We start from the raw sequence: 23515 nt of genomic DNA on the forward strand, positions 1-23515 counted from the left end.
AAGAACTTTCAAGGATGTGGGGGTGAGTCCAGCCTAGGTAGAAATCCAGGCTCTTTCTCTCTTGTGGGAAAGGGACTTATTCTTCCCGAGCTCAAGTTTCTTGTACTTTCAGGAATATGGTAAGAATTAAATGACAATTTTTAAGAAGTGATTACCTAATGTCTTCAGCAAATATATGTTGAATGTTAAATAAATGAACACCTCATGTTTATCTTTTGTTTTCATGATTAAAGCCAAATTTTTAACGAGTTATCCTTAACGTAAAATATCTAAACTTAGGGAATATTTACTAATTTTGGTGAAGTTTTAGATCTGGTAATAGCATTTGTGAGATATATGCAGAATCTTCTGGAATGATGATAATAAAATACAATAGCATCTACTCTTTGTAGACCACTCACCACATAGCTAGTACTGTGCTAAGGTCTTCTTTGTGGTTATTTCATTTCACCTTCACAACTACCCTGTGAAAAAGATAAAATCATGTCTTTGCTTTATGGATAAGAAAACTGAGAGGCAGGTTGTCACTACACAATTATGCCTTGGAACTGGCAAATCAATGCTTAAATTCAAGTTTGCCTGACAGTAGGTCCCAAGTTCCCAGGCTTCTTATTGCATTTCACAAAAGCCATCATTCTACAATATAACTCATACTAACAGTTCAAACAAGAAATATTCTGAACACAATGAAACCACACACACACTCTTTTTATTTTTATTTATATTTCTTAGTTCAAGAATTACACACTAGCCAACATTATTATATATTTACATGCTGAAACTGGCTGCAATAAGTTTAAATTCAAGAAAATAATTCTTATGTGCTATTCATTTATAATCCTCATTTTTTAACTATCTCATGTATCCCAGAGATTTTAGTAGTCTTGTTTTTAGAAAGACATGAAAATAGATGCAATGATATCCACTGTGTTTTGCATTTTTCTAGCCATTGGAAAATGTGCATTATGTGCATATTAAGAAAGGCTACAAGGTAATTAGTAAGGCTGATAATCACTACATTGTGAAGAAACTAGAATACCACTTTTTTTTTTTTTTTTATAAAAGGACAATTTAGAACTGTGCAGGGACAATACTCATAACAGAACTATTTAAACACCCATGCAAAATAAATTAAAAATGTTGTGAGATTTAAATTAAACTATAGGCAACTTTGTTTAATTATGTTTAAAATGACCATGGTTGAACTTAAATTATACAACCAAAAAAAAAAAAGAAAAAAACAAACTGATGGAACTGTCAACTTGCTTCAAATGGCGCAAGGACACACACGGGCATCAGATTAGAGGATGTGACAGGGCAGTGACATTTGGTTTGGGAACTCAAAGGACATACAGTTTTGTTTTTCATCATTTGAATCAATTGATCTTCACCACAAATAAAACTTATTTAAGCAAATTAAAATTTGATGTCAGAATTTTGAATGTATCTACAGAAATATTCTACTTCAACTTCAAAAAACTTAATAGCTTTTTAAGAGTCCTGCTTTTTCTTTCTTTCTTTCTTTCTTTTTTGAATGGATTACTTTAGGGCAGGATCTTCATTAGCATTCTGTTCACTCCTTTCTGTTTTTTACAATGTTCCTAGTGCATTTGGAAAATACATTTTTTAAACCTTTGGTGTGAAGCAGTGTCCTTTTTTCCCCCATTATCTCATATTTTTTCTTTCTTTTTTTTTTCAATAATTCTGGAGTCTTTGGTTGAAACGAACAACACTACCTAAGGACAAAATACTATTATTAAAAAAAAAGTCTTCTAGTATGTATTGTCTGTAACACATTTCTGGAGCTGGTGTGAATAAACTTTTTTATTTTCTGTAGTGCCATCTATACAAACTTCTACTCTTTGAAAACTGAGATTTAAGTTGCAAACTTTGGTTTCTTGAACTCTGACATATAAAAAACTCTATTAAGTAATCAATGATCATTTTTGCTTTTCCCAATTGCCATTTCAAAGGCTATCTCTTGTTTGTTACATTGACTACATAAACAGTAGAGTGTTTCCCATAGACGGGGAGAGAGACAGAGTGCATAAGCAAAAGATTATGTGTGTTTGAGTGTGTGTATGTGACTGTGTGTGACTGTGTGTGTGATAGCAAATTGAAACCCTTCTGTCTGGGATTCCCAAACCATTATGCAAAAGGGTGTTTAAATTACTCTGCTGGGGGCACTGCAGTAACCGTACTTAGTAAAAAATAAATAAAAATTAAGAAAAAAACTAAACAATTGTTTGTATCTATTGACTACTCATTTACAGCATGTTTAATTATTTACATATTATAACACATCAACTTAAGCCATAAACAGAATTAGCACATTGCCTTACCATAAAATACAAATTAGAAGTTAAAAATATTTAAGAAATCTGTTTTAATATTTACACACGCTCAGTGAAAGTTATGGTTGCTCACATTACATGTACTCTGTACATTTAGCCAAATGGCATGATTGCTACAGTTGTGAATACTTAGTATTTTGCCCTAACCAACATGGTGGGGTTTAGTTTTTTTTTCTTCCTCTTTGGAGGAATTTTTATCATTTTTCACTTTCTTAAGACATGTTTGTTTTTGAATCACCAATGGACAATGTTATTTGTTTCCTTGAAAAAGAGAGCAATTGGATAAGCAATGTGACAACTACTTAACTTCTGATGTTCTGGGGTACAGTACTATCGTGGAGTTAAACTGTGCAATGGTTCATAAAAACTGTAGGCATTGATTTGCTGATAGAGAAATGCTTAGTACCCTGTGTTACTTATTTCAGTATGTCGATTTTTGTTTGCCAAATTAAAAATACTCATATACTGGTTTAATGAAGGAAACAAAACATATTAGCTTATTCCTTGTGTTTTCCAACATATGAATGCATATATATGTATGTATGTTTATATGGATCTATATATACACATATATACACGTAGATATGTTGTAAGACCTGTTTTGTTGATGTTGCTTTGCCATTTTTCTTGTTGAGTATGAAGGTAATCATTAAACTGGAACACAGTTACCTATAGAAGATGGAAATTATCTTAGTTGCCAATTTAATGCAGGTCTTGCTTTAAATAAACATGATTCATTTCCCCATTACGCATTCCACTGCTCTTTCTTTATGTGTTGTGCTTTTGTAAGCTGACAGATTTTTTTGTGTGTGTTCCTAATGCTAGAATGTAAAGTCTTTTGGTTCATAAACCATTTTTATTATTATTATTTTACTTAGCACTGCTTTTGAAGAAATGAGAAGAGAAAAGGTCTAGATGGCACTGCTTGAATCTTTTCCCCTGTTAATAAATTGCAGTAGAAAGAATTTTAACATTCCTTATGCAAACACATGGTTATGTTGCATGAGTTTTCAATTCTGAAATGCATTTCATACCTACTAGCAGTCATGTACAATATATATATATACAGATTGTGATCAAAGATTTCATGTAGACTGTGCATTTTAGAGTCAGAATTTGTCCATGAATTTCACAAAGATGAAAAAACACCTTAATTGCTGGCTATCTGGCTGTTTATAATTAAAAGAAAATCTATACATATGTATAAACTGATAGTAATCCCGTATCAGAACTACTAAACACACCTTTGTGGTCCTTTAGCTTAACAAGTGGCTACCAAGCTGACTGGTCTTCCTAGATTTATCAGGTCTAGCACCCCTCCTCGCATTTGATGACTGCATTTCAATTCAACGAAACATATATTGAAGAATAAATTCTACATCTACTGTTATTTCTGGAGAGGATGAGTCAGTTGTTTCTATCTCTGTGGTTACTGAGTGCCAATGTACGCTTTTTACTCTAGGGCATTGCTTCTAAGGTCCCATCTTTTTTCCCTTGCCTCATTTCTTGTATCACTGAGAGCAGAAATGAATTCCTGTTTTTATGCTTTTGAGGCTCAAGCTGCAAAGATGCACTTTGATCTGGATTGTTCTGTTGACTTCCTTGGACATCTAAAATTTTGTTGTAATCATAAATGGCAATATCAAAGATTTTTATGGCTTGTATAGTGATTGCACATAAGAGCCCACTTGTACACTTGGGCTCTGAGTTGACTCTAGAAGAGCCTTTTCAGAATGGCATTTTGGAGTTGTGCCCCTGAGTTATCAATATGTTCCTTCCTGATGTTTTTTAGTCAAACTTTACCCCCTGTTGACAAGGGGTAGGCACTTTACTTAGTGTGATGCCCCAAAATGATTGCCTAGGAGAAAGTGTGTCCCTGGAGAAACACGAGGAATCTCTACTCTGAGCCTATACGAAGAATATTGGTCAGATTCTGCCCAGAGATGATATTCAGAGGTGCTCAAGATTCTGTAATCAAAACATAAGGGCCAAGGTTTCCTACATGGGTGGAAACAAATACCCTCCCATTTTGGGGCAAATTCAGAAATCTGAAGGATAAAGGTTCGTCGTTGTTCTTGGACAGCTGGAATGCAAGGGCAATAGTACTCCATCATATTCCAAGTTGCTGAATCATGAAGGAAACAAGAAACCAAGAAAACATACATTATCTACAGGAGGATACTGGCTGCTATGCACAATGAGGGATGTTACTCTAAAAAGAAGAGGTTTCCTTGTTTTAAAAATAGAAATAGCAAAGTCATCCTCCAATAAATAGTTCAATCAAATTAAACTTTAAGGAAAATTTAGCAATTCACTATTTTCTATGTGAAAAGCAAAACATGAGCCTCATATTGACAGATGGAAGACATATTAGCTTATTCCCTTTCTTGTCTAACATATGAATGCGTATGTCCAATTACTGTAGAAAGAAGCACAATGGCATAATTTAAAAATAGAAAAAAAACACATCATGCCTGCCTGATTAACAGTTATATATTTTTCTACAATATCACCTGAGGCTCATTTCATTTATCATGTTTGTGTGGCCTTGTTGTTATTTTCCACTAGTTTTCATATTTTCCTTGATTAAGCAGATTGCAACATATACAATCAAAGCACTCTTAAGAAAATCAAGCCCAAAACAAATGAACCCACAAATTAACTCTCTGTGTGTTCATACTCTTTGAAATATTATTTGCGCTGAAAAATACAATGGTGAATTTCATTGCACATAAGAAAATATAGTTCACTCAATCTCTCCAAAGCCTTACTTTGCCAGTCTCCTAAGAATATAATCAGAATTTTGGAAGCCAAAAAAAAAAAGAAAGAAAGCTGGAGAGGATCATGAATCCTTTAAAGCAATGAACAAATCCTTCTCTTGAAATACCCTATTAAATTCAGAAATAAAATTTCAGGGACAAAAATTGCAGGGACAGCCAACTTCTTCTAAGAAAAACAATCTGTTTGCTAGTTTGTGCTCTGTATTTGTATATTTGAATGACTCTGAATCTAACCTGAGTATCTAAGACAATTCTTATTTCTCTAACTTTTGTATTTCATGGTTATCTTTGATTAAACTATAAAAACCTCTTTAGGTATGCTGTCAAAAGCTTGTGATGTTGGAAAAACAATCTCTCTTACTCACCCTTTGCCACTAGACACAGTACGTGTAGACCAGATGCTGTGTGGAACTGATAAGGGTCATGCTTGCTTGCTTGCTTGCTTTTTGTTACAACCGTCATTTCTGATTTTCTACTCTGCTCTGTGCTGTTAACTCTTACTTTAACCACCTAGGAAATAGCTGTTCAGCAAAAATTTTCTCGGCCACCATGCACGATAATGTTCAGAAGTCTCCTCATCTCTAAATGCCAAAATGAAAGACGTCATAGTTGATCCTCTGTGCTCAAGCTAAGAGACTGGCCAAATCAGTTTCCTGAGTCTCTGTCTTGATTCCCCTAGCCTGCTCCAATCACAAGAGAATCTTTTAGAAACCGGTGGGAATAACCTTCCCAGGACACCATTGTCATCTTAGTAAGAAAAGCATAGATCATCTTCAAGTAATGTGTTTGCATGGCATTACAGATAATGTTTCATAAGCACAATGCCATCTCAACAGCATGCCAACCTTAAAAAGGAAGATGAGGAGTATCTGGTTATGACCAAATGACTGACAATGCTATTGAGTCTTCTAAGAATATCTTCCAAATTATTCCCCTCTGAGTAGGCTGCACACTAAACAGACAACATGGAGCACTCAGGCTGTCTTGCCACCATGTGTACAAATCACTTGCGTTTTAACTGGAAAACCACAAGGACCTTAGTGTATTCGTTACTTAGCAGAAGCAACCCAAATGGTATGAAATGGACCACAGGATAGGCCAGCAACTAAGGTATTTTAGCATCACTTTTGTCCTGGATTGATGTGTTTTCCAAGTCCTACATCAGGCTGTACAACTGGTTTGAGGAGGAATCTAGTCCTTGCTTCCAGTGGGAGGCCATGTTTTAGTTCACATAATAAAGCCAATAGACGATGTTGAAGAAGGAAAAAACCACTGGGAAGAATATGCGGGACCACCGATCTATGGCATTGACATCAGTCAAGTCAGGGATGGTGATTTTCAGTTGGGAGGCGCGTCTCCTCAGGCGACTTTTCTTTTGTGCCACATGTCGTTCCAGAGCATTTCGGCCAAAACTATGTCTGGGCAACCCGGCTTTCCGGTACTGGATGCTGGAGGCATCATAGGCTAGCATTGTGCTTCTGGGGTCTCCAAGTCCCATCACAGCCTCAGATGTGGCCATTTCATTTTTTATCTCGAGAGTGCTCAGTAAGATGTTCTCATGGGGGTCCATCTGCAAGGGAGAAGAATCCAAAAGACAATCAGAACAAAGAAGCTTTACAGGTGCTTACTAGGCAAGGCACTATGAACGGCACTTAAGGGATTTATAATAGTGGTAAAGAGAGCTTCCTTTGCGATTACATTACCAGAGTCTGAATTGAGACTCTACCACTAAAGCTATTTGAGGTTCAGTTTCTCCATTTATTAAATGATATAATAATCCAACCCTAGAGGATTGCTGTAATGATGTAATTATATAACAGACTGTTGCTAGTATCATTTTCATTAGTTCTTCTTAGGGTGTGCAGAGAAATCGAAGACATGGCACCTTTTGAAGAATTTATAGTCTTGATATGAACACATACAAATTAAACTGTGCTAGGCATGCAACAGTGTTAGGAAACTAATTACTGAATTGTGCTCACAAAAGTAGCCTAATTATAGATGAATTAATAATAAAACTAGAACTAAAAATAGTGGGTAACTATCAAGTACTTGCCATTTATGTCAGGCATTTTTTTGGGTACAATTTCATCTAATTGATGTTTCTTAAAACTCCCCGTTATGAGATGTCACCTTAAATTTGTGATGTCCATATAAACAGGGTAAAGAAATAGTGCTGAAGAATACAAATGCAGGAGGACCTATGTGACTCATCAAAGTAACCACAGTATTCAGAATAAGAAGGAATTCAAAAATAGGAGCACAACAGCCAGATCCACCGTTGGTGGGGAGGACTGAGAAGAGGAAAGGGAAGAGGATAGGATTAGAGAGGAAGCAACAAGCCTGCAGCTGACTGTGCTCAATTGAATTCTGGGCCTCAGGAGTACAATTAGTTGGCTATGCAGATAGTCAATTCATCTCTCTTGGATAATTTCTTCTTGCAAAGCTAGAAGCAAAGGATAAATAGATATCATGATTTCCAAACATTAAATTATTATATAACGTTCTTTCTTGTGTTAAGAAGGGAAGATTTGTATGCCTTATTTTTAAGAGGCCTCAAATGCTACAGATAATAAAACCTAGACGGAACAAGTTTTTATTAACAAGAGAGTATATTTATTTTGGTGGATAATCAAGATATACCAATTACCAGTAAAGTTTCTGAAATTATAAGGAAAAAAATGGCCAGTGATAGGCTCTGATGATATATGGAAACAAGGCATATAACCAAACACTTAATTGGAAGATACAATGCTCTAAGCTTCATGAATTATGCAGAAGGTAAAAAAGAATGTTGCTAAGATTATATATTAACAATTAACTTTCATCTGTGGTTTAATGGCCATGTATTATAAATTCAAATCTAAAATCTTTTGAGAAATAAAAGCTATAAAATATGCTGGAACATAATAATTGACCAATTAATCTCTGCCTACTGATCAGACATTCTGCATGTTTACTTTATGGTATCATTTTGCTTAGAGGAAATACTAAACAAATATATTATTAAAATGAATTGTAAAAGTTTATATGATTTGGAAACAAAGCTGAATAAATGTTATAAAAGATCTGCCAAGGAAGGGTCAGGTAATGGCTTTAATGAGGACTTCCTTGACCTACAGAAGGAAGCAACATTTAAAGGTTTCTGTTAAGTACCAGTGCTTTGCAGCAACTGATTCACTGAATGCTCACAACATACCTTGGAAATGGCATTTTTTCCCAGAGGTTATAGGTGAGAGCCTTCACCAAATTTCTCAAAGCCACATAGTTACTAAATGGTGGAGCTGGAATTGAAATGTTGACCATTACAGTCCAAATGCTGGGAGTGGGGAGTCCTTTCCAACACTTAAGGAAAGTAAACCTGATGGAAATGGGACACCCATCCTTCACTGTTATTTCAACAGTATGCTTGTTTTCTCTTCTTCTCTGGGTTGTTAACTGTTCCTTTAGTGACTTGGAAAATAACTTAATTTGCACAATTTCTTTGGCCACTATGCATGATGTTCAGAAATTTCCCTTCTTTAACCACTGGGATATTTGCTTCTCTATTGAGCAATTATAATAAGGAGAGTTACGAGTTGACACCAGACCTGGTTGAGTTCAAACTATAAAATAGCAATAACGATCATAATAAAAACTATTGGCAGCTATGGATTACTATTAAGGGAAACTTGCTGAAAGCTTAAAACCAATTATTTTTGAGTTATTTATTTAATCTCAGTGGGTTTCTGTTTCACTATCCAAATTTAAGAGTTGAATTAGGTAATCCATAAAGTTCTATTAGTTACGTATTTTTTTAATTCATGAATTAAAAAAAAATTGATTGAACATCCAATATGTGTTTGGTCCTATCCAAGTATCACAGATACAGTGGTGAGAAAGACGGAATTGCTGCTGCATCCTAGTGCGAATAAGTCTCCAAAAAGAATACTGGGGTTGGAGTCAGAGTCAAAAGACTGTAGTTGTGACTCTTCTATTTGTTATTTTTGACCTGGAAAAAAATTACCTAACCCTTTGAATCTAGTTTCTTCCGTGGACTAAGAATAGGATTCGGGAAGACTAACTGAAATAATATATGTGAAGAAAAACTTGGAAAAACTAAAGCACCAGGCAAAGTTGATTATTATGACAAGCCATAGATGAAGTTTATTTACTTACTGGTTCCACTGACATGGCAAAAAAACCCACAAATAATTATACCTAAAAGAAAATTAAGTATGTTTGCTCTTGTGGTGTATATGTATGAGTGATGAACTTTCTGTAGGTAAAAATCATCTCAGACTTACTGGAGATCTTAACAGACTGAAGTGGGAGGGTGGTGGGGTAGGGAAGGTGGAGTGTATTAAACACCTGTATCAATTTATGAAGTGCAGCTACTCCTTAGTGTCTTTCATATCATTAGAATACTTCAACTTAAAATAGACTGCTTATTTTAATTTTTATTATTATACATTAAGTTCTGGGATACATGTGCAGAATGTGCACGTTTGTTACATAGGTATACATGTGCCATGGTGGTTTGCTGTACCCATCAACCCATCATCTACATTAGGTATTTCTCCTAATGCTATCCCTCCCCTACTCCCCAACCCCCTGACAGGCCTTGGTGTGTGATGTTCCCTTCCCTGTGTTCTCATTGTTCAACTCCCACTTACGAGTGAGAACATGCAGTGTTTGGTTTTCTATTCCTATGTTAGTTTGCTGAGATGAAGGTTTCCAGCTTCATCCATGTCATTGCAAGGGACATGACGAACTCATCCTTTTTATGGCTGTATAGTATTCCATGGTATATATGTGTCACATTTTCTTTATCAAGTCTATCATTGATTGGCATTTGGGTTGGTTCCAATTCTTTGCTATTGTGAATAGTGCAGCAATAAACATACGCGTGCATGTGTCTTTATAGTAGAATGATTTATATTTTTTGGGCATATGCCCAGTAATGGGATTGTTGGGTCAAATGGTATTCCTGGCTGTAGATCCTTGAAGAATCATCACACTGTCTTCCACAGTGGTTGAACTAATTTACACTCTCACCAACAGTGTAAAAGTGTTCCTATTTCTCTGCATCCTCTCCAACATCTGTTGTTTCCTGACTTTTTAATGATTGCCATTCTAACTGGCGTGAGATGGTGTCTCATTGTGGTTTTGATTCACATTTCTCTAATGATCAGTGATGATGAGCTTTTTTTCATGTTTGTTGGCTGCATAAATGTCTTCTTTTGAGAAGTGTCTGTTCATATCCTTTATCCACCTTTTGATGGAGTTGTTTTTTTCCTGTAAATTTGTTTAAGTTCCTTATAGATTCTGGATATTAGCCATTTGTCAGATGAATAGATTACCAACATTTTCTCCCATTCTGTAGGTTGCCTGTTCACTCTGATGAAAGTTTCTTTTGCTGTGCAGAAGCTCTTTCATTTAATTAGATCCCATTTGTCGATTTTGGTTTTTGTTGCCATTGCTTTTGGTGTTTTAGTCATGAAGTCTCTGCCCGTGCCTATATCATTTACTTTATTTCTGTCTTCCCCACCATACTATACTTCTTGATGATGAGAGACACAAAATCTGCCTCACTTATTATTGTATCCCCAAACATCTGGCATGGCACCTGGCATAGCAGATGCTCAATAAGTAAATATTGATTAATGGAATTAATTTTGTGAACTCTCAGTAACTCACTCACCTCTTTGTGAGTCATCAATAAGATGGGTTTAACTTTGCAACACCAGCCTAAAGACTGGAACTTCTGGGACCACCTCTTGAGTTCCTTCCCTGCTCTAAGGCTTCTGCGTTTATTTATACAGGTCTCTTGCTACAGCAGCATGCTCAGGTACCTGAGATCTGTAAACTGTATTTCCCACAGTGCTACTTCCATATCGTATGCTCTTTTCTAACCCTAGAGAAGGGAACTTGGTGAGTACAACTAGAAGCCATAACTAACCATTTTACATATTGACCACTTTCAGTTATCCCAGTATCTCTGTGGGGCAGGCACTGATCTCGTGTGTGGAATATAAGACACAGAGAGGTTAAGAAACTTAGTACAAGTTTGCGTACTGAATAGGTGGCACAGCAAGAAGGAGAATCGGCTATTTTTACACTTTTTCATGCTGAGGCATAGCAGGTGCCCAGATAATCCCTGTAGCATTCCATAGCTCATAAAATAAGGTATTCTCAGTGCATGGTAGGGGCAGTCAACTGGAGGGGCATGGCATGCTTACAAAAATTTCCTTAATGAGGGATGGATAAGTGTGTCTAGAGTTAAATATGTCACTAAATTTCAGAGTCCTGCTAACTGCAGCACTTGCAAGTAAAGAGAATAGACATCTGTGCTTTGCCTGTTCATCAAGCACCAGGCACTCCCCTTTCCGTCTGGGAAACCACCACTTCCCCTTTCTCAGTTTCTGGGTGTCTGCTGTGGGTGTAGGCCAATCAGAACCATTCTGACACCATAATTGGCTCAGTGGTGGGCACATGACTTTTTCTGAGCCAATGGCATGCCGTGAGCCTTCAGCTGGGAATAGCAGAGTAAAAACTCTCAAATATTCCCCCTGGATCTGCACCTAGAAGTGAGTGGCCTCAAATTAACAGAATCTACTGAGAGATGGTTCCACTGTAAGAGCAGATCCTAATTTGGAAAGAAGCCAACACTAAAATAAAGAGCCCATGACCTATTGGTGCTTTGTGTCTATATCTGGATACCTGACTTGCTGATACTAAGCAAGACAGTATATTATCTTCCTTCCTTTACCTGTCCCTTCCTCTTTTTCTCTCTCCCTCCCTCCCTCTTCCTCCTCTTCCTCTTCATTCTTATTCATCTTTCTCACCTGCTCCCTTCTCTCTCTCTTTCTTAAGCCAGTATTACTTAGTTTTTCTGTTATTTGCATTCCAAAGAATCCTAACAGATATAATTCATCTCATTTAAATATCTCAACAACTCTACAAGACAGTATAGGTAGGGCAGGACAGAAATTAGAGGCATTTAATTTATAATAAAAAATTTGTAAAATTCAAATTATCTTTTAACTAGGAAAATCTATTACAATAATACCATTTTCAGTATGCAGAACAGTGTTGGGTTTCAATGTTTTAGGCTAGGACCTAAAGAACCTAGCTGCTGCTAAATTTTAGTGGCTGACTGCTAAACTGGCTTCATTTCCCTTTCTTTCCCTTGTCTTGTTTATTGTTCTTCTTTTCACTTCAAAAGGTGTGAGCTGTGTTGGGAGCAAAATTGCAAGGTCAAGAGCAAAGGTACAGGAGATTGACAGGATTTTTGACATTTTTGACATGTGTTTTAAAGGGTAAAAGTGGAGAAAGCCTGCAGGTAAACTACCCATAAGTTTATTGAATTATAATCTCTTTTACTGTTTATATAAAAGAAAAAAAAATGACTTTACAAATCTGGATGTGAAATTCAATAGCAATTATCATTCCTTTTTCCCCTTTGAAATATCTGTTTTCATAAGGTACTTTCTATTTTTAATTTTTACTTTTTTGGAGGCCTACTATACACAGCAGAACAGCAGCAGAACAGGATAGAGCCCCACTTGACAGGGCAGGAAACTGAAGTTCAGAAAAATAAACTGAATTACCTAAAATCTTATGACAAAAAAGTCGTAGAACATTGTAACAATTCTGGGTCGTTGATGCTTATCTTAATAAAATAATATTCCATGCTGCCTCCAGCCTGTCTTAAAATCAATCAGGGAAGCCTGACTCAGGTACTGGTTTGGTGAGGGATGGTCTATTACAGTGCTTCCCACACTTGAATACATATCACACTACTCTGGAGGCCTTGTTAAAACAGGTCCGGTCTCGACTCCCAGGACTCCCGAGTGAGTAAATCTGGAATGAATCTCAGTAATCTGCATTTCTAACAAGTTCCCAGGTGACGCTGGGATGCTGGCTTGGTGTCCACGCTTGGAAAACTGCTAGTCTATTGGACAGAATGACTTCAAATAAAGGAGGATCATAGGCCAGAAAAATGATACACAAGCTGGAGACTGACCACAGTCCACACCACCAAGCTGAAAAGCAGCTTTCATAGACAGAGAACAAATTATGCAGCTTCCATTAATTGAGTTTTTACTGGAGGCAGGCATTGTATTAAAGGTTCTAAACAACTATCCTATTTAATGCTGATCTTGAAAATCCTATAAACAGGATTATTAATACTCCAATTCTAAAAATGAGGAGGTTGAGAATTAGGGATAGTTAGCAATTTGCCCAGAGTTACACAGTAAGTAATGGAGTTGGCATTTAACCTGTTTGTTCCAAGGTTTCTGTTCCCAATTACCAAACTATACAACTGCATTCTCAAGACTTTCCTCAATTATGAGTTCTGTCTTGGTGTGCCTTCTCTGTACCAGGCTATATTTAGGGGACTCAATTTTAGCAAATGGAAGGCATAGTAATGGTCACATGAATTTAGCTAATCCTTAAAATCGAGTTTCCACACCAGCCCTTTTAGACTTGCCCAAGTGGATTTCCTAATTATTTTTCTCTTCACTTGAGCAGTGGAGACACAAGAGAAATCAGTAAACTTTCCTCTTTCTTCTTCTTCTTCTTTTTTTTTTTTTTTTTTTCCCATTAGGACATTAACGAAAGACAATTTCCCTTTAACCAATCAGAAGGACTATGTGGCAATCTCTGTTGCCCTGGAAAATGTAGAAAAATATTTATCAAATTATTCTGTCTGGGCATTTTTGCCTATTCAAGGGGCTATGGGAATTTTGTTGTTAGTAGTTGAAACAAGAGAGAGGAGGAAGCAAAAGTAAATGAAAGGCAGGAGAGGGAAGAGGTAGACTGGTGAATAAGCTGCCATTCTCTGCAGATAAATTGCCTTTACAAGGAGCTATGCTGCAGGCCTTGCTTCAGTAGGAGGCTCCCTACCATCTGCTTTCTAGTCTAGCTTTAACTCCCAAGTCCATTCCTGACAAAGTTTTTTGAAGAGGCTCTGTTAAGCAGGCCAATGCCAACAAAGAAGTCTCCTGCTTCCAATTCAACTATCTGCTCTGGAAATCATGCTTTATCTGGAGTTATTGTGCTTATCAATCAAGAAACAAGTGCTGAAAGTTTGAGATGGACTGATTTATTTGCACTAACATCCCAGAGCCTTCTCCAAATGATTCTGTGAATGAGGGCAGTTTGTACACCAACTGAATCAGCTGTTCTGTTGGTTGACAAATGGACTTCCCTGCTGTCTTGAATTATTTTCCAGACTGACCCATGTGATGATGGTTCTAACAACCATCGTGTTAAATGTTTTAGATTAAGAAGTTTGCTTTCCACTCTTCCTATGTCTATCCTAACATTTTTCATGACAAGGAAAGAAACATGCTTGGTTAATAGAGTTCCATTTTGCTTAAAATCTATTGTATTAAACCCTGAAGAGAGGGCCTTATTTTTACATAATAATCAGTTAATTCTAAGTTTGGTTTAGGCTTGCTGCTTCCCTTCCTGCAACCTTCTTCACAGTAGTAATATACTCTGGAGAGATGACCTTGTGATAGTCTATAGTCACATACAGAAAAACAACTCAAAGCCCTCAATAACTTAACAACATCACACGCTTACCTTGCGAAGGTGAAATGGGACTATCTGAAATCCAGGTTCACCAGTCATATCATCAAGAGAAGAGTGAGAAATTGTAAAAATCCAAGGAATCCTAACTGTGAAATTTCCAGTTACTGTGACTTGTGTGTGGGTAGAGGAGACGGTGTTTTATCTTCCATGAAATGGCACTGTGACCCGAGTGACTTGAAGTGCTTAAGCAATGGACTGTTAATCCCCTGGGAATATCCAAAGCAGTCTTTCCAAAAATAACACTCCGAGACTACCTACCATGCACTTAGTGTTTTAAGAGGTCAAAGAAAGTTCACTCAATCAGAATATGAAATGCAAATTCTATGAGAGCAAGGGAAGGCCAACATCTTTGACTCTTCAAATCTCTGTGCCAATGAAAATGGAGAAATGCCAACAAAAATTGGGAGTTTGGAACTGGAAAGTAAACAGGAAATACTGCTAAAATACCCAGGTAGTTTCATTACAGTAATTTTTAATAAAAAATGGTGGAAATGAGTGAGGATTCTTTCTACTCTGCCTTTTTAACTTCTATTATGCAATGATAAAGTTAAATTTTACAACCAGACTATGAGAATGGAGTTAGTACTACCAGCATTTTATAACAGCCCTTCCCATCAAAACACAGAAATTTATGGCTTGTTCAAAGCTAGTTAAGTTGTAAAACAATAATTTAAACTTACGTTTATGGATTCAAACCTATGCTTTTTCCACTGTTTTCAAAATATGATGAAAAGATACTTATGAAGTGGACACTGTTGGCTCTGAGATATGATGCTATCTAGTTGTTGTTGTTTTGATTCTTAAATTTTAAATTCTAATGAGTAAGCCACCTGAATGCCTATCTTCAAGTTTCCTTGGTAAACAAAACCTTTGTTAAAGAATCATGTTAATGAATTCAGTCTTTATGGATCGGGGACCTATGTCATCTTCTACTTCCAACACAAAATAATTAATCTGATCAAGTGGGTAAATCAAGTGAACATGTGTAGCTTTACACTGCTGTTTCAAGTGATGATGGTTTTAGAGGAAGTAAGAGGCAGACATGTGGAGCAGAAAGAGAAGAGTAAGATTTTACTCTTCAAAAGATCCCAGAAGATACAGATAATTAATTAATCTGCATTAATTGTAAGGTGAGAAGACCTTCGAAAGCATGAGCTGCCAAGAGAACTGACCCCTTTTGCCTTTTGGTCCTTCTCAAAGGGGTTCCTACCTCTGTCAAAATCCACAACGAAGTGAAAATAACACTAACCTCAGAGATGAGCGCAGGTTCTAATCCCATGTTACTGTCTCTGGGCCTCAGTGTTCTTTATCTAGGTGGGCTTGGGGAATCCTTTGCTAACTCCCTCTCCCAGTTTCAATCCTCTAACTCTAAGTTCAACAAATTCGTGTTTCCTTTATGATGGGAAACATGTGGGCAGGGACTGTGTCTTGCTGCTTGAGTATCCCTAAAGCTGACCAGTACAGTTGGTACAAAGTAAGTATTCAAAACAAAACTTGCTAAATTGAATTACTGAGAGGGTTAGAATAAGTCTGGGATCACACACCCAAATAAGGCTAGGGAGGTCATATAAGAATGTGAAGCAGGTGTAGTGGAGATTTGGGAAAAGTTCACCCTGTAGTGAACTGGACTAAAAAACAAAAGCCCTTCTGAAGGCCATTTAAATTCCAAACTTTAAATATTATGGTGGCCAAAATCACATCTTGGTCTAAGGGTTTAGCCCACAGGCTGCTGCATCAAATTCCTTTTCAATTTAATTTATTAAAGATTTGCCTTCCACTTCCATTTAATATACAATTACCAACTGCCTTTAAAACATGTATGGCATAATAGAAGAATGAAGGTTAAGAAAAATTTGCCTGGCAAAAATCTCGTAGTCTTGTAGGTTCCTTGCTGTGATCATGATCCAGTGCTAGTATTTCTTTTCCTCACTGTGTAGGCCTTGCTGTGGCAACTTCTGTAGTAACCCTTTGAATTAGAAAATCTTGAGGAGCCTGCCTAATTTTTTGCAGCTTGGTATCTTCCATTTCTTTTACTCTCACAGCATCAAATTCATTTCTTTTGGAAAATGGTTCCTTTCTACATATCTGTTAATTTATGTGGAACGCATTAAAAATGGGAAATAAACTATAGATTACCGATTTTTTTTTAAGAATAATATTCAGGTTGAGATAGGAGGATGAATGTTAAATTTTGGGGCGAGAAGAGTACATTCAAATTATTACATTTAATATTATTAAAGCACAATTAATAAAATGAATGATGAATTGAGTAATTTCTTTTAGAAGGCTAGAATTGTTTCTGGGTGCCTCTTATTATAAAGTATAGGCTACTAGTTTCAATTAAGGTTCAAAGTAGGGATTCATCTTCATTGTATGGGGAAAAAGATTGGGATCAGATTGAAAACATCTGAAGAAGGAAAAAGGGAAGAAAACTATATTTATGATATATCAATTTTAACAGACATTTCTTTCATTCAAAGAAGGCATTGGCTTCAAATTATTATGAACCCTCAGAAAGTGCAGAATGAAGTTAAGTTTTGCAATGAGCTTACATAAGCTCCAAATCTTATTTTTGACAAGTTTCAGGGAGCTAGGAATGATAATCTGCCTACCCAATCCTGATAACTCAAAGAAGTTTTACACCTGTGAGCTTACATCCTGACAGGTGAAGGCTTGCTCTTGTTTAATTTTCATCTAGCTTATTGACTCAACTCCCAACCTGGAGAGAGACAATTGATCTAATCTTTTCATTAGCTGGTTCACACAACTCAAAAGCATTATGGGTGATGACTTGCTAAAGATTTTTGTACACACCATCTACCTAGTAATCCATAGTATCCCAATCCATTTTTAAATAACACCATAGAGAACATTTGTTTTGGTTTCTTTCCACAAGACTGGAGACAGTCCAGTCCGTCAACCATTTCTAATACACAGGAATAAAGGCAGTGGGGAGAACAGTCAAACATGAGGAGAAAAGGAGCTATGTTTTTTTTTCCCTGGGATTATACATATTGTCAATGATGATGACAGTGCACATCACTAAGAGGTAAAAGGGGTGGCTGACAGCCATACTCCTTTCCCCTTTATAATCTTCCAAAATCTCTGACAGTGAGTAGTAAATGTGAAAGTGGATCATGTTAAATTTCAAGATTTACTGACAGGTCATGACTGACTTAAAGGTTGTCATCCAAATCTTCCCAGGTCGTTGGAGGTCTCATGGTTCTCTCTCGTTCATGAGTTTTGAAACTGATGTCAATCTTGTCTCAAAAAGTAATGAGGATGGGCTTGGACATACAAAACCAGTCACTGCCTCAGTTCTGGGCAAGAGGGAAATCATAACCTGCCTCTAGTTTTCTGTTGGAAGCAGAGAAGCCAAGGTTTGGTTTCTGTCCCCCCGAGGCAAGGCACTAATGTTTGAATCCTTTTAAAAATCTGACAACTCTTTCCCCCTGGAAGACATTGACCGAAAAAGAGAATTTCTAAGCTCAGAGACTTCACAAACCCCATCTAGACTATAAGAAGTTCTACTCAGATGTACCAGATACATTTTTTCCATATATTTCTACTCCTACCTCCTCTTGTTTTTTGTTTATTTGGCCAAGAAGCCAGAAAGCTGACCTAATGCAAACCTTATGGCAGGACTCCCAGTGAACACAGAACAAAAGGTTAACAGAGAAGCAGCAGCCTTCTTTTTCATAGGTGTGTGGGGAACACAGCCAGTGGACTTTGCTTCTACAGATTCCGAGTTACATTTGGTTCTGGAATAGCAGGGGGCACGAGCGTAGTGCCAAAATAGAGATCTTGAACAGAGATGAGTTGGATGGGGAGGATACATGGAATCTCATGGATTACTGAATCCTGTGAGAAAAAGTTTTGATACACGTTTAATGCTCAACTAGCACTGGATCTAGTAGCTGTGCTTAAAAAAATCAGAAGCACTGAGGGGAACTGACTCAGCACTAATTAATAAAACATGATGTCATCAAAATAACTCAGTGTACGCTGGTAAGCCTGTGCTCACTGTGTACAGCAAAAGCCACATAACTAATGCTAAAGTGAGTGTGATTATGGAACAAATGTCTTTATAACAAATATGTATGGCAAATAACTAATTGAAAAAGCATTTATAAGCTACAGTCAAATTCTTACTAGCGTATGGTTGATGCTAAATAATATGAATCTATTTGAATAGAACCAAGGGATTTCTAATATTTGCTGCATCATATAATTGAGAGGAGGATGATCCTTCCTCTTCCTTCTTCACCACTACACAGCTCCCATCTTTCAGACCTCAGTTCAAATTCTTTTTTTTTCATGAGGGAGTCTTTCCTGATCTTCCCTTATCTCATCAGATGCCCCATTATAGCAATGTAGGTACTTCCTTCACTGCTCTTATTTCCATTTATAATTATATATTACTTCTAAAGGAATTTGTTTAAGCTGTGTCTTCACATTAGAATGTGGTCACTGCGAGAGCAAGGCACATATTTGGTAAGGACTCAATAAATATCTGCTGAAATAAAAGGGAATAATACCATTAGCCAGTATTTAGTGGCCATGTACACACTATATTCCAGGCACCTGTTAATAGGACTCTACATGTGCCTATATTCCTCATCACAATCCTATGCAGTAGGTACACGAACTAACTCTCATAGCATAGATGAACAAACAGATTCTGAAAGATTAAATCACTTGCTAAAAGTAGCACAAGGAGTAGAGATCTAAGATTTGTACCTAGACAGTAATTTTGAGAACTCATCCTTGAGACTGATGCTACACTGCCTCCTTGGACTTTTTATATGTCCTCTTAAAACAATGAAACTTCCTATTATTTTGATGTGAAGACATTTAGGAAATAGGAACATCCACTATGTAGCTGTAGGAACAGTGACAAGCACAGAGGACAGGAGCAGTGGACAAAACAGACAGAGATTATGGCCTGAGCACAGAAAGGTGGAGGCTAAAGGTGGCCTTGGGCCTTCATAAGGGTAGGGTCAGAGGGAACACAGAGCTGTCGGGCCTATGGATAGTAAGGGGAAGTTAGAGGAAGCCCCTATGTCTGCATCCGCACAACAACTCAAGGCATCTTATCTTTTCCCTCTGGACACATTCTGTTAACTTTACAATTTTCTGATTATATATTTTAGGAAGAGCTACTGAAACAAGAGGGTCCCATGTTAGAATAATCTTACCTCTGGACTGCACAAACTCTTAAGGTGACCCTGTAAAAATTCACATTTTTGAGGGGGCGGTAAAGCAGTCATATCATGTTTAAGAATATGAGCACTGAAGCTGGGCTATCAGGCTAAAAGCTGACTGGGTGAAAGTCAAGGTCACAGAACTGTGATCTATGTGAGATCCTTAACCTTTCTAAGCCTCAGTTTCTTCAATTGTAAACACAGGCAAAGTACTATCGTTTTATTACACTATTGTGAGAATTAAATGAGATAACTCACATAAAGTGATGAATCTGATAAACTGAAGGAACAGTAACTTTATTATAGAAGAAGGCAGGGAGGAATTGTGCTTGTGTTATGCAATAATCAGGAGAGGTTTGGAATGGTAAACCAATTCTTTACTCAAACAGCTATGTTGTGACAGAGGGCAACAGAGCAGCTGCTCAACTTCTCTTTACAAAGCAAATGAATGCATCAATACAGATGTGCTTCTCTTTGTTACAGCCCTCTGGCAGGGAGCTTCCTTTAGGTCTGTGCTTGTATAATCATCTAGTTTCGGTGTCAAGAAATTATCTAAAGTTGAGACCTTATATTCACAAGCCTAAGGAAAGAGATTGAATAATGATGTTTCTTTCTGATGCTTAATTTGGAGATCTTGTTTGATTTTGTATCCTCATAGTGGGCAGAGGCAAGAGATAACTCAAAATACGTCATTTTGTTATCTTCCACCAGGGTCAGTCAGAGTTTGGGAAGGGAGTGCTTGTAGTCATCAGCAGAACTAAGCTTTCAGGTTTATTTCAGGCTTCACTTACTGATGAGAAGTAAGTCTCTTTTTCTCCCAATTAAATGCATCTCTAAAGAGAGTTTCATTAAGACGATAATGTTAATATAAAATCACATTTTGTAGATGGTCTTTTGAAAGTAGCATCCTGAATTCCCGTGTAGATAAGACCATTTATACAGTTTCTAAAGTCTCGAAGACATGAGGTTTGGAATCGGCTTTGAATGCTAGCTCCTCTGCTGATTAGCTATGTGACCTTGGGCATGTTCCATTGCTTAGCTGAGCCTTCATCTCTTCATCTTTCAAATGAAGTTCTATGACCTAATCTTAAAATGAGCAAATGTTATTTGTAGGGATGTTTTAAGACTGAGAAAAAAATCACATTCTTTTTGGTGAGATAACATAGTTAAGGAGCCTACTCTCATGTCTGACACACATGGGGGTAGGTGTTAGAAGTTTTTTTAGATGTGTAACAAAAGGTACCCATTGCTATTGATACTTGCAACTTTAAACTTCTCTACCTGAGAGAGAATTTATAAATTCATTGATTTATATAGACAGGTAAGACTAATTCTTTATATTTTCTCTCTAGCTTCTCACAGTGTATGTTGTAGTTGAATCAATCCCATTCATGGCGACAATAGTTGAGACTGACCCCGTGTTTAGGTGCAGGCCTGATTGTTTTAAGTCAGTCTTGGTACCTCCCCTCCCTTGCCAAAGATTGGTTCAGGAATGGGAAGGACTATATCAACTGAGCCAATGAAATGAAAAGAGAAAAACATTCCATGCTAATGGATAGGAAGAATCAATATCATTAAAATAGCCATACTGCCCATAAGCAACTTATAGATTCAATGGTATGCATATTTAAGTACCATGGATATTCTTCACAGAACAAGAAAAAACTATTCATATAGAACCAGATTCCTAAAGTACCGAAAAAGAGCCCAAATAGCCAAGGCAATCCTAAGCAAAAAGAACAAAGCTGGAGGTATCACTCTACCCAACTTCAAATTATGCTATAAGGCCACAGTAACCAAAACAGCATGGTACTGGTACAAGAACGGACACATATACCAATGGAATAGAGGACCCAGAAATAAGAACAGACACCTACAACTATCTGATCTTCTACAAACCTGACAAAAACAAGCAATGGGGAAAGGAATCCTATTCAATAAATGTTGCTAGGATAACTGGCTAGCCATATGCAGATGATTAAAACTGAACACCTTCCTTACACTACATACAAAAATTAACTCAAGATGGATTAAAGACTTAAATGTAAAACCTAAAACGATAAACACCCAGAAAACAACCTAGGCAATACAATTCAGGACATAGGCACAGGCAAAGACTTCATGACGAAGACACCAAAAGCAGTAACAACAGCAGCAAAGATTGACAAATGAGGTGTGATTAAACTAAAGAGCTCCTGCACAGCAAACAAAACTATCAACAGAGTAAACAACCTATAGAATGAGAGAACATTTTTTTAAACAATGTATCTGGCAAGGGTTTAATATCCAGCATCTATAAGAAATTTAGGAAAATGTACAAGACAAAAATAAGCAACTCTATCAAAAAGTGGGCAAAGTACACGAACAGACACTTTTCAAAAGAAGACACACATATGGCCAAAAATCATATGAAAAAAAGCTTAACATCACTGATCATTGGAGAAATGCAAATCAAAACCATGATGAGATACCATCTCACACCAGTCAGAATGATTATTATTAAAAAGTCGAAAAACAACAAATGCTGATGAAGTTGTGGAGAAAAAGGAATGCTTATACGCTATTGAAGAGAGTGTAAATTAGTTCAACCATTGTGGAAGACAGTGTGGCGATTTCCCAAAGACCTCAAGACAGAAATATCACTTGACCCAGCAATCCTATTACTAGGTATATACCCACATTAATAAAATTTTTTCTATTATAAAGACATATGTACATGCATGTTCATTGCAGCACTATTCACAACAGCAAAGACATAAAATGAACCTAAATGCTCATCAGTGATAGACTAAATTTTTTTTAAAAGTGGTACATATATACTCTAGAATATTATGCAGCCATAAAAAAGAAAAAGATTATATTATTTGCAGGGACATGAATGGAGCTGGAGGCCATTATCCTTAGCAAACTAATGCAGGAACAGAAAATCAATTGCTACATGTTCTCATTTATAAGTGGGAGCTAAATAATGAGAACACATGGACACATTGAGGGGAACAACACACACACTAGGGCCTTCTAGAGGATGGAGGGTGGGAGAAGGGAGAGGATCAGGAAAAATAACTAATGGGTACTAGGCTTAATACCTAGGTGATCAAATAATCTGTACGACAAACCCCCATGACACAAGCTGACCTATGTAACAAACCTTCACGTGTACCCCAGAACTTAAAATAAAAGTTAAATAATAGAGAAATGAAAGGAAAGGTTTCTTGAAGGCTTTGTATAAAAATAAATCTCCATCTCTCTTAGATATGAATGGAGAAACGTGAAGCCTTAATGCTACTGGAAGCCACCTTATCTCAGAACAAGAAATCATTAACAAGATTTCTGGCTAGCTTGTTTGTTTCTGTCTCTCTCTTTCTTCACATGCCTATGCATGATTTTTGATAGGCCAGATACATTAAAGGTGAGTGGGAAATTAGAAGAGCCTCATTATCACAAATTCAAAATTGCAATCATTTTAGTTAAAATTCAACCTAGGACGATGGCGCGCACACACACACACACACAGATTTTTAATATTGATGGGTGCAGCACACCAACATGGCACAAGTATACATATGTAACAAACCTGCACGTTATGCACATG

The 23515-nt window shown here is 36.9% G+C and overlaps 1 protein-coding gene across 5 annotated transcripts in view; it reads right to left on the minus strand.

Annotated features, from left to right (window-relative positions):
• Positions 1–691: 691 nt before the first annotated feature.
• Positions 692–23515, minus strand: part of GABRB2 (gamma-aminobutyric acid type A receptor beta2 subunit) — a 262866-nt gene continuing 240042 nt past the window's right edge. For 2 of the 5 annotated variants that reach the window (XM_017960104.2, XM_017960105.3), the window contains exon 11: positions 707–6704. In XM_017960104.2, coding sequence (XP_017815593.1) covers positions 6357–6704 — 348 coding nt within the window. In that variant the 3' untranslated portion in view covers positions 707–6356. Of the gene's footprint in view, positions 6705–23515 lie in introns of all 5 variants that reach the window. The other 3 variants (XM_003900468.5, XM_009209523.4, XM_003900467.5) reach the window with 2 other exon arrangements.

This window comes from Papio anubis, chromosome 5, assembly GCF_008728515.1.
Source record: "Papio anubis isolate 15944 chromosome 5, Panubis1.0, whole genome shotgun sequence".
Lineage (NCBI taxonomy): Eukaryota > Metazoa > Chordata > Mammalia > Primates > Cercopithecidae > Papio > Papio anubis.